This window comes from Netta rufina (genome assembly GCF_964035555.1).
Source record: "Netta rufina genome assembly, chromosome: 2".
NCBI classification, from domain to species: Eukaryota; Metazoa; Chordata; class Aves; order Anseriformes; family Anatidae; genus Netta; species Netta rufina.
The window spans coordinates 120,161,099-120,174,324 of NC_140124.1; the positions used below are offsets into that span (position 1 = coordinate 120,161,099).

The 13,226-nt window shown below is 38.0% G+C and overlaps 1 protein-coding gene across 1 annotated transcript in view; it reads right to left on the reverse strand.

Annotated features, from left to right (window-relative positions):
• The window catches only part of TOX (thymocyte selection associated high mobility group box), a gene marked incomplete at its 5' end in the record, with an annotated part of 219,790 nt that overhangs the window by 101,304 nt on the left and 105,260 nt on the right, over nucleotides 1-13,226 (reverse strand). The window contains one exon of the mRNA XM_084283136.1: nucleotides 5,033-5,098. Coding sequence (XP_084139262.1) covers nucleotides 5,033-5,098 — 66 coding nt within the window. The remainder of the gene's footprint in view (nucleotides 1-5,032; nucleotides 5,099-13,226) is intronic.

The window sequence follows — 13,226 nt, forward strand, 5'->3', positions numbered from 1 at the left end:
TTTTCCTGAATCCTTTCTAAGGCAGACAACTCCTGCCATGCTCTGCTGACTGCAGCTCGAGGGCTTTTCAAGAAGAGCCAGATCTTCTGGTAGAAGTGGGATGCAGTGCCCTGAAATACTAGCCTAACTTCTGGAAAGGACTACAACAGAACAAGAAAGGGCATTTATTATACCCTACTTTATTTACTCAACCCTACTTCACATGAGTAATAGCTGAACTGATAAGAAATTAGGGTATAAACATGAAATAGGAAGTTAGGGATAAATCTACAATAATGCATTTGGCAAAAAAAGACAGATGAATCCTTTACTTTCCTACTAACACGAAAAATCTGTTGGATGTCATCCTATCCCATTTTACCCTGGAGCTGTACAGGACAAAACAGTTTTGAAACACTTGGTGTCCACTTTGTTAAAGGGTGTGTGTACATATCATACATAGGTCTCCCTGTCACACTTCTGGGAGGGAGGAAAATATCCTCACTGTGCAAGCAGCATGCTCCCCTCTGCATCAGGTATCTCCTAACTTCCCACAGGAGCAATGCAGGTGCTGCCCCAAATCACTGGCTAGTTCTCCTCCGTTCCCTTTGGATTACGTCTTAACATTTATCAGGCCTCAGGAAGGTTTAGAGAAGTGTCGAGGCTCTGTACAACAAATCCTGAATTACATTCTGTATTATGACTAGGAAGAAATGTAAAATAAACAATATAATTTTATTCTGTGTTTTACGTGGCCCACAAATTACAGGAGGAGAAGTTACATGAAAAACAATTCATCTTCAAAATTCCAATTATAGGTGTGGGGAGAAAACAATATATTTCTAAGAATTTGAAATGCAGAGCAGCTGACATAGTTTTATTTTAAAATGATAAATATTTTTAGATTGAAGTGCAATTAGTAGTGAAAATGTCATGTAGTTTTACTGTGTATGTTTGCTAATATGGCTGGCATAACTCATTTAGGAGATGCCTGCAGTGCAGAGTCCTATGCTACATATATCATAACCAAAAATACAGTACTTACATGTATATATAAAATGTACACAGAGACAACATTGCCAAACAGCCTTTTGGGACAGCCTAAAAGAATATCATTAATTTTTACAGTATACTTACACTTCTGGCTCAGTTCCAGCACTGGCTTTCTGTAAAAATCATTTCAAGTATGGAATTATGCTGTTTGCTTGCAGCAACATCACAGGAACAGTAGTGAGCCATATGTTGCTACTTAGCAACTTAGTCTATAAGTCCCAAAGCATGTACTGATTTGAAAATTGAACAGAAATGATAATTGTTGAGGGATGCTGTGAGGCGACTTGTCTTGGATTACCAAGCTATGCAGATGTTTGATGTTATATAGCAAAAGGAAGAAAACTATATTTTTTCTGTCCAATAGCTGAGCTTATATTTATGTTAGCCTAAAGGCAATAAATGGATTAAAATCCTTAAAATAATAGAAGGTGATGTTTTTCTGGGTATGAACACTTTGCAATAAACAAAAAGAACTGAAGTGCAAAGTTCAGCTTTTTCAGAGCAATTGAAACATTTCTTATGTCTAAATTTTATTTTATTCTGCAAGACACTTCATTTTACAGTCCCCATATTTCTTGAAATGCTGGATTCTAGGAAGTTAGAAGGAGAACGCAAAGCAAGCAAAGCTCACTTCTCAGGATTAGATCCAAAGAAAGGAGGTGAGCATGTCAACATGCACCAGGACCCCCAAAATCCGGCCTCTATAGTCATATAATCCTGAAGACAGCTTAATGGAAACCCCTTAGTCTCTGGTGTTCTACACCATGACCAAGTCTGCCATCCTACCTCCAAAATACGCTGGGTAAGACTCTGGAATTAGAAAATGATGCTCACACCTGACCCAAGTCAACACGATCCAAGCTTGAATAAAAGGTTCTGATAGGGCCATGCCTCTCCTAACATGTGGGATTCCCACTTTCGTTAACAGATGTGCATCCATTGAGGGAAGTGGAGAATTTAATTCATTCCTCATTCTGACGGGATTCAAACTCTCATCTCTGACCTCACAGGGGAATAGCTGAGCTGCTGGGGATAGGAGGGAGCTTGCAGTCTTCTCCCTGAATAACGTGACTGGAAGGCTCATGAGCACAGATGGAAAATGGAAGCAGAAAACTCTATGGATTTAGTGACTAGAGTTTTATCTGGAAGAGAATTTTTTTCATCTCTTTTTACAGGACTTTTTTCTTTTTTTTATCATCCAGTAACAGTGAGTGGAAAATGAACAAACAGTCCTGAAAACAGGGACAAGAATGTACAGTTACATCCTTTCTTCTTCTTCTCCCTCTCCTGTAATCTATGCGATCTTGCATGCTTTATTTTCATGGCAGTGAATACCTTATTCCTGCAAAATAATCTGGATTTAACAGCAGAATGACTGTTGAAATGTTAGTTCACCAAATCTGGGTGACCACTAAATGTTTTCATCTGAGATAGGAAGTGCACCACATTACAGCTAGTAAAGACCTTACTCAGTACAGTCAATGGAGAATTTCTCAGTTCCTTCAGGGAATTACTAGCAGATATACTATGATATACCATAGATATACTATAGATATACTATGTATATTAGGAAGAGGTTCAGGAAGGTTTCTTACACAGTCCAAATATCTTGCCTAGACAAGAGAGGCAGGATTCCCTACATCCACTCCATTTCCTGCTCCTAGAATGATGCATTTTTTTTGGTCCCCTTTAAAAAGAATTATTTAAGTTACTATTTTTTTAAAAGTTAAAGTTACTATTTTAAGTTACTATTATTTATTTAAGTTACTATTACAGGCTTTCACATATATTCCCTTAAAAAACAAACAAGAACACTGCAACAGTGTAAGACTACTACAGCATCAAGAGAGAACCACTGTAAGGGAAAGAAAGGAGGGTGCAACAGCTGAAGGCTGATGGCTTCCTTCAAACAGGCATAGGACGCTATTTGACTGGAGTATGCTTGTAACAAATACTATGCCTGGCTGTCATGGAAGCTGTTGCTGTATGGATCCCCAGCAAAGGACAGAGAATTCAGACACCTACATCTGTGGTTTGAATTCTACCCGGGAGCTGGACACCCAAAAGCTAGGCTTTGCCATAGTGAGTTTATAACTATATAAGCCCATTATTAGTTCTACTCCTTAGTAACTAATCAGAGTTTTCTGTCATCTTTGAATTTGGAAATGTCACAACTGATAGATTTTTTCCTTGAAGACAAAATAATTTGCACTTAAAATTCTAGCCCTGGATCTTTAGAGGTAGTTTAAGCACCTTACTTCCATTGAAATAAGTGAGTGTTAGATGCATAAATATCTCTAAGGATTTGGGCCTTGTTAGCACATGTAGAAACTGCATAAAAGATTAAAACTTATACTCTTAATTTTTCAATGTGCCATTTAAATTATTTAAACTACAGGCATACACAGTACAAAAATATCAACAGAAGAAAAATAATTCTGATGTATAATGTGGATTTGCAATTCTTTATTCAAAACTATTTAAGACAGACATAATGATTCTCTGAAAGGTAGCAGCTGCTTTATAACAGCAATCATTCACAGAGTTTGTATTTCTACTGTTTCAAACAAATTCAATTAGCCCTTGCACTTCAAAACCCTTAAGGCATAAATGAGATGATACTAGGCTGCTTTAATCTAATAGTAATACTAAAACTTGTCAGTACAGTTTTTGGATTAATGGTTAGAGAAAAATTAATAATATAATTTTTCATTTTTTAATCAAACAGTTCTGTTCTAAACTACCTCTGGATCTTCGAGGGTTCTTAGCTGAATAAGTTCAATCACACACAAATCCTAAATACAAGTATAGTTGGTCTCTAAAGGTATTTCAACAATAACTTCAACAGAAGACTGGGAAGCAACATGGTGGAACATTTTGAAAACAGCCTTTTTGATTGAACAGTGTAGTTCATCTCACACAGCCTCCAGCTTCCCTGGCCCCAAATGTACTGGCGTACTACACGCTACAATTAGGTAGCCTGTCACTATCTGAAGAACCCTACTTTATAAGGACTTTTGGATTTGAACATACTGTCACTTTCCAGAGCTAAAATTGGAATTCCTAAACTCTGAATTTACACACAGCTTATCTACACACTTTTACTGTGCAGGCAAACTGATTTTCCACCTAATGAGAGAGAGTCATATAACCCCACCAGTCCTTCCAGAAAGAGGTATATTAGACCAGCCACTGCTGGGCCTGAGACATTGCATGACCTAGACCACAAGTCCAATTATTCAGGGCAATTTCTATTACACAATGTAATTTATCCACACTGCTATCAACATCACTTGCTACTACAGAATTAATTCTTATTTTTAAGAAATAATTTAAATCTTTCCATCTTAGAAAGCCATAGCAATTTAGGGTTCAAGTGGAAGTGTTTCTGAAATGATTTTGAAACATGCATCTAATATCAGAATTAAGCGTGTATGGTTCCCCTAAAGGGAAAGGAATAAAAGATACCCATAAAGAATCCACATCACATTAAACCTTTTGGGCTGCAAGCTACATGAGACTGAATCATTTCCCTAACCCCGTTGCTAATGGTGTAACATTGGCAATGTTTCTCAGCCATACGATTAGCGTTAAAAATGCAATTCTTCAACTACAACTGGCCTAAGAGTGATAATTAAAGCTATTTGTGACATGTGTAGCTTATAATGATTAACTTGTCTGCAGTCAGATAAACAAATAACCTGCACCTGTAAAGACTTTATTTCCTGAAGGTAAAACAACTGTTTAGGAAAGATCATGCTGGCAAAACAGCTGCTTGCATTCTGGAGAGGAAACAAGGTAGTATCTTTCAACAAACGCCAACTCTGGTGTTTTATCAGCTCTATCTCATTAACTGGAAACAAGGCTTAAATGCTTTGTTTATAAATTATGATTATTCCTGATTGCAGCAGTTACTGATAGTGCCACTCATTTGCAATGCAACTCTTTGAATTTGTTTAATTACAATTTGAAACAAGGCAGAGAAGATTAATTAACCCACCTGGCTGGCTGGCACATAGTCCTGGCTTGGTTCTGTCATACTCATATACATGTTCTCACCGTCAAACTGCAAAGGAAATAATAGTAAACATTCAGCAAACTTGAATATTTTTCAGCATTGACTGAAAAAAAACAGTAGCCATAAACTAATATTACAGCCTGGTTTTAGAGACTTGTAATTGCGTGTGTGCATCTTGTCTTTGATGTTCCTGTTGTCATCCGTATTGACCCTGGATGTCAGTGATTTGGAGTAATTAGCGCTCTAGTAATTACAGCTAGCAAGCAAGAAATGAATGGTTTCCTTTCATCTGCAATCTGTTTTAAAACAAAATGGCTCATTTTGTGCACCATGTATACATATTGCTGTTGGTTGTAATGAAGTACTAAGTGAATTGCACAGTTACTGAGAAAAGGAAGATGAGAATAGAAACTGCACTAAAATGTATCTTAATGGATTCCAACTTTAGCTTTTGAGCAGAACAAGAGTTGAAATGTCAAAACAAATTAAACCCCCTCCCATTGAAATGTTCCCATATCAGAAACTAGCAAATATATTTCCAGACAGCTTTCAGACATCTGAATGTATGAAATAGTATACCTCCTGACTGTATGGCTTAAAAGGATAGTTTGCTTGATGTGTGAATAAAATAAACTTTCATAATCAGAACTGCAAAAATACCCTTCAACAAATGAAAAACACCATTCTTGGAAATGTATACAAAGCAATTTCTGGTTCTTTTTCTCCCCTCAACCACAGTTAAGAAATAACAGAAATGTGATAGAAAGGATTTGATTAAAAACTGAGGGTCTAGATGGAGAAAAACTGTCAGAATTGAAGCCTTATCCTGTATCAATACAAAGAAGTATAAAACTCATGGTTTCTTATGTAATCTGGAAAATGTCCCCACAGAACTTCCATCAGACTCACTCAAGTAGCAGTGCCAACAGGGTAACTATAGTGCCAGTGCCCGTTCAGCAGGTAGGGGAAATCTTTTCAAACCTTTCAAGTAGAAATGAACAACAGCAGGAATCCCCATCCTCAGCCATCAACCACAAATATCCAGCTGTTACGAGGTCTGTTTGAAATAACTTTCACCTGACCCCTTCTGTGAATGCTTAGAGTGACATATTTTGGAAATGAGCCATCATTTTGATGACGCAGAAGCATTTTTAAAAAATCCCCAACACCGACTGAGCTTGCTTTACTCCTACGGAAGGTGGCAGTGAAATTCCTGTGGACACTTCTCAATCCACGCTGAGCTTCTCAGGATATGCTACCTTCAACGTGCAGTATATTCAGCTACACCAAGGTGGCAAAGTCAAAGTGTGGCTTTGGCAGATAGCATTTTTTGCTGAGGCAGCTGAAAAGGTTTCAGCTTCCAGCTGTTCGTCCTCTTCTTCTGCCAGAGGCTACAAGCCTTGTAACAGCAGCGGTAAAAGTGAACAAGTGCCAGCTCCTGGCACAGCAGCTGCTGGTCTGCCCTTCCTGGCCAGAGTTATTTAATAGTCACAGCCTATCTGTCAGAATCCCTATTTTCATGTGAGGAAAAGGATTACAGGCTCATATCTGCCATAGGAAGTACAGTATTTCCAAAGTTTGATGGAACAAAGATAGTTGGAATAGGCCTTAAAGATAGGGAGTGATGATCTTTTAGTAAATTCATTATTTCTTGTTTACACCTACCGTTTCTTTCAGCTTTCTCAAGAATGTTATTATTTATTCAAATTCAGGGTGGAATTTAGGAGAGCATTTTTTAGTGTTTGGATTGTTTGAATGATGGAAAAAGGTCGATGCTTTGTTTCTTCTACTCAAATTGAAAGATGAAATTCTGAAGAGACATTTCACTTCCTGCGTTTGGAAACCAAGTGCCCCAGTGTTAGGTCTACGGGAGCTCAACATACTCTGCTTGTCAGACAAAAGGCTGAAAGGTGTTTTGATCACTGCGATTGGTACTTACACCCCAGAAAGATATCTTATAGCAAGATGTCAGCCTTCCTGACAGTGGTATAATGAGATCTAGCATTGAGAAATGGAAGTTACAGAAATTCAGATCTGAAATAAGGTACAAATTCCTACTTGTAAAAAGAAGGTAATTAATCATTTTATCAACAACAAAATCATCATTTCTTTTAGATTTTAAAATAAAATTAGATATTTTTTTCAGAAAAGATACATTCCAACATCACATATATTAGAAATCCTTTGGACAGTGTAGTTAAGTTGGCTAGTTATGGCAATCCTATCTGCCCTGGAGACCATGATTTCTGAAGACTCACATTTTGAATTTCCCTCATTATAGTCATGTACTTGCTACACTGCACAACAAACATTGCTATAATTCAAATACGATGTTGCATATGCTTAGCTGCAATGAACATGAATAAATTTCTTTCCTTCACTGCATATTGGCTAGATGCAGTCCAGGGTTGTTTCAATTTATTTTGCCTTCTGTAACACCCGAGCCTGTGATTTGAGAAAAGAATCTTACTAAAGCATACTAATTTCTCAGGGATTTCCTTGTTTTGGATGTTTGGTCAGCTGTCCTTGCTCCCAAGCTTACAATCACCAAAGCTGCTTTCACAGAAAAATTTACCTAATGCCATTTTTACACGAATCTTGGAAGTTTTCATCATTCTGTGTGTTGTTCTGAGATCACCTTCCTACTTGATCAGTGTCTTGCTACTACAAGCACAAGTGCAATCTTGGTCAATCTTGGATCTCTGCCTTTCATTTCTTTGCTTGTGGCCCTTTATTTAGCTCTGAAGTTATTCAGTTCTACTATGGTCTTTGGACTTAGTAAGCATGTACCAATGAAAGTGAAAGACAAAATCTGTACCTACAGTTAAACTTCCTGACCTTTTGGCTTGACCTTAAACAAGAAATGACCTTCTACAACATTTCAGATCAATTTGTTAGGGTAAATTCTCAGAAAAATATATTGATGCATAATGTCTGTAGAATCCGAGTGATTTTTTAATATATAATAATACCCAGCAGCTTTTTGGTTTATTACTTAATTTCTTCAATATTCAAACATTGAGTTAAGTCACTGCAATATTTAGCCTTTGTTTCTTAGAAGTATGTGCAAAACTTTGTAATAGGTTGCACAGTTCAATAAGATTTGATGGAATATGTATTTTCTGTAGTGTTTATATTTGCAGGATGCGGGCTGTAACGTATTAGCTAACACTAACACTGTTGTCATGTTAGTACTTATACTACATGTACTGTTATATAAATTATTATCTGCCCTCAGACTAGTGCAGTGTGGTGCATGGCTCCTTGGTGGTCCTTAAGACATCAAACATGAGCATGCAAGCCAACTGTAAACTTGAATGACAAAGCATATACACATACGCTTTCTACAGCAGGTGTTCAGGAGACACCTCCTGTAAATTCTCAATGTTTACTAAAATGTTTATAAAATAGGGAAATTATGATTTATGTAAACCAAAGCTGAAAAAAAAAAAAAAAAAAAAAAAGTTCACTTCAATGCTGAATTGTTTATTCATCATCTCTTCCAAAGAAGTGTGGAATACAGATGACCCATACATCCCACCCCAGTGGGGAAAAAAAAAAAAAGGTACGCAAGCCTTCAATGACAGAAGAGACACAAGAGAAGTTCAGAGACACTGATGCAGTGCACGGTATCCATGCTCCCTTCTCTCCTCCCCAAAAATATGACTAGTCCCCACTGAAACAATAAACTCTGAAAAAAATGCCAACATCATGATCATCTGGAAAGTCCTACAATTTACTTGCCCAAGGTGTATCAGAAGCTTCCAAAACAGGTCCCTAAACATCAGAAATGAATACTCTTTCCAATATTAAATTATTTCACCTTTTTATAACTCATGAGAGGTCTACGTGGTTGGTATTCAGCTCTGTATAGTCTTATTCAACAGCAGTTCAAGCAGCTTATCCAGATAGACAGCAAGTCAACAGATCAGCAGAGATGACCCAAAGATGTCTTCAACCATATTTTATTCTTCCAGGTTACACTCTGTGCCTCCAAAATTGTCTTATTTTACTCATCATCCCAGGTCTACAAGAACCTTGTATTTCCTAAACTTCCCCACCATTCACTGTGCTTGATTTTAAGCAAACAAATTGCACAAGCATCACTTAACCTGTGGATGATTCACCCACACACAACAGATGAAACACAAAGGAAGGCAGTTAAATGAACTGTCTTTTTTGAACCTATGTATGATGTATATATATCATGTGACATTTCATCTAAAGCTTTCCCAATGTGTCTCCAAGATCCTTCAGTATCATTAAGGGCAGACTTCAAAATCTTTCATTTTAATCTATTAAAAGTGAATGCTAATACAATATTCTGATGTGTGATAATAACTACTCTTGACAACATTTCTTTTCATATTAAAGTGTAACTGCATGAGAAGTTTGGGTGAGAGCAAACTAAGAATATGACTGCATTGTAATATGAAACAATATATATCTTGGAGCCGTTTATATTCAGAATTGCGTCATATTCTTTATTTAAATTATTATTATAAATAAAACATTCAGGCAACACTGTGGCATTGCCAGTTAGAATCTCCTGTAGAATAATCCTTTTTAAGACAAGTTACAACATTCAGCAAGCAAAAGCATGCACAAAATATTCAAGCACTGTTATAAAATGCAATTTACTCATATAAGTTAGGAACATACATAAACATGCTTGACTGCTACTGATGCAAGAATTATGACAGAGTTCAACAAATGTCCAGAGTGCTAAGGCTGTTTTATCAGGCATGGTTTTACCAAAGGATCCAAAGGTGGCTTTACTTTCCCATTAGTGTGGCATAGCATTAGTTGTAGGATGTAGCAATGGCCATGAAGCCTGCTTTCACCTTTCCACTTATGTGGCAGACAAATCGTTCAGCATTTCTGTATTTTTCATTCTTTGTTTATATGTGATTACGTCACACAGACACTACAACAAGGCTGCACAAAAATAGAGAACAAAATTACTCATGTTGATACCAATTTAAAGAATCTTCATCATAGCCTACATATACAGAGGAATTTGGAAGACAAAAAAGGAAGACAGGGCAGAAAAAAAATGGAAGGGGCTGAAAGCCAAAGACAATAGCTGGAAGCAGAGCATGTATCTTTACTGCTACCTGTATGTGCATATACTGTGATTATAAATACATAGGTATACCTGCACTAATGTCATGTACCTAGTTGAGCTGACAATGGCCACAGGGATGCACAGGTTTGGCATGGGCTTCCAGCCTAACTAGGTATCCTGTTGTCCCCACAGGCTACCTTTTTCTATGCCAGGTAACTATCTTCATTGCCAGGGTTATATGTGCTATCTGGATTACAAGGAGAGTGGATTTTCACCTGTCTTTTTCTCTCTGGCTTCTTGCAACCACAAACTTCTTTACTGTTGTTGGGAGAAGTGAGTATTTATTTTGCTTCTTTTTCATTCACAGCTTTTGTCTTCTGAGGGAATTGCATATTTGCTTTCTCTTTGTATACGTACATATATCTGCCCTACATTCTGCAGGCATAGTTAAAGTAGCCAAGAGAAGAGAAAAAAATATCAAGGACATGGATCCTTGAACTGATGCTGACCTGAGCTTCTCCTAGTTACACCAAAAAGCATCACAATGTTATAGTACTATATCTTGTCCAACTGCGATGTAGGCAGGGAAGCATGATGAACACTAGCACATACGGTTTTTGAAGCCAAAACAAGCTTGGGGATGGGTTGGGGGGAGCAGCGTGGGACATTATTTTTTGTACAAGTGCATCTCAATGGAGAAATCCTGAAATGGAAAGATTAAAGGAGAAGAAGCAAGGGGAGAAATCATAGAATTGGTGAAAGCTGTTGTATTTTAAAGGTTCATTTGCTGTGTAAAGCCACTTGGACTAGACTACTCAATTTCTTCAAAGGATGTTGCTGTGTTAATAATCACAATCTGACTACAAATGTCTTCTACTTTAGATTGGAACTGGAAGCTATATTTTATTGTAAACTTCAGCTATACCCTCTAACTGTAGCTTCCCTTGCTCTGTCAGAGCTACAATACCGTATTTTATTTTACAAAAATGTTGGAAGTACACTGTAGAAAAAGATTATTCATTTCTAGTGATTTAGTGATTTTAGTGCTTACAGGTTATAGATACCATTTATAACTTACATTATCTAAAAACCACTAATCCCAAAAAAGCTTTAAAACTAAGCAATTTCATTCATTTTAAACCGAATGCCAAGAGTGGACATTGTGTCAGGTTGCTCAGTGACAGAATGACGTTTTATTTTACTAAGAGCTCCTGAAAAGAGACTAAAATAATGATGGGATCCAATATAAATCATTAAATGGCTATGCTAAAGAAACAGTTGATCTTGTTATGGCAACTATTAAAGGTAAAAACAGTTATGTTCTGTAAACAATACTGCATGATGGAAAACCCCTTTCTTGATACAGTTTGGGAGAACAGCATGCCTGTATGAAATTGAAACTCCATTTTGTCTCCTGAACTCCATTTTGTATTCTGAACTGAATGCATGTTTAAATTTGCCCAAGACAGGTTGCAGTAATGCATTCCAGACAGGCACCCTTTCTGGGAAAGGAGCCTGACACCTCACTGAAGGACTATCACGGGAAAATTGTCAAAAAACAATCTAGTACTATCGACTTTGATTGTGTCTGCTCTGCTGTCTTCCTTTCCTCCTTCCAGGACTGTTTTTCAAAAGTGAAGATTACTGGAGGACTATGACATCGCGTGAGAATGCCTGAATGGAGGACCATTGCAAAAAGAAATTGAATTCACAGAGCTGGATGTTCCTGTATGGCCCAAGGCATGTGATTACTGCAGACTGGCACATCATGGAGAAGTCCTGTCCCACCTGGAACACTAAGGGTCCTCCAGGTCATGGAAAGCTAGGAATGCCAAGCATTAGAGAGGAGATGGCATATCTCAGGATTGTTATTTTTATTCACTTTAATTCTGTAACAGGTTTTCAAGAGTAAAGTATTAGGAAAATGATTTATAAATCCTACATTTTCATTTTCTTACATTTTACCCAAACAGTCTAAACCAAGAATGTGGGGAATGATATGTTTAATTAATCCAAGCATGGTGATGCGTGGGTTAGACATATTGTCACCCGTACTCCTGTTACTCTTGTGAAAGGACAGGCACCCTGTTGCCTCAGACACGTCACCTACTTTTTTATTGTATGGGAAGTGTCATCTGCCAGGAGCATCTGCCCTTCATGAAAGATTAAAGACATGACTGTAGGCCCTGTTTAGACAAAGCTTCAGAGAGCTAAAATGAGAGCAGGTGCTTTCTGCTCCCAGGTGGAGGTGGGAAGGAATCTGTCCCCATCTCGATGGCTCCCTGGGGAGTGGGAGTGAGCCGTGAGTTGGGTGGGCATGGGCAGTGTGCCACAGGGCTGGAAGCGAGGGTGCTGCGTCTCAGAGAAAGGCTGTCAGACGTCTGTACTTAGGAAAAACATCAACAGTGACAAAACTCTCTCTGCCCTAAGCACCCAAAGGACTTTGATACACGTAGGATTCAGTGCTTGGATCAAAGCTTGATAGCAGACTAGCACTGCACTGTGTCTTTTCTACAGCCTGCCTTTCAAAGTGGAGATGATTTGAAAATACTCTGCTTGATTCTCCTAAAATTAGACCATTTTTGTCTCATTTTCCATTTATAAGACACACTATCATTTCAAAAAGTATAGGCAGCCCTGTCAAAGTTTTCTTTCAGAATTTTATCTCTATGCCATAAATACCTACCCCAGATCTTCTATCATTGTGTTCCCCAAGCTAACTCACTATTTATTGATCTGGTTGTGAGAATGAGAAAGAACCAGAGGGTTTCCAGAGTACGTTCTCAGAGGTGGCAAACTGACTGAATATCTAAATATACACTGGTAGTTAAAACCTGAATGATGGCACTACAGCATTTGTGTTTTTCCTGCACTTAACAGAGGTTAATGTGGAAGGGGAGAGGAGGTGAAGGGGGGTGTTTAGCTTCCCGCTTGGAGCCTGCATGTGTCAATGCCTGACAGAGCCTTGAAGTTGTTAGCCTTCATGCAGAGCACTAGCTGAATGAGGTTACAGTGCTGAGCACAGCGGGCTGATAGAAGTAGGATCAGACTGATAGGAGGAGTGGCAGAGTCTGGGCACAGCAGAACGTATCAAAGACAGCCCAGGGT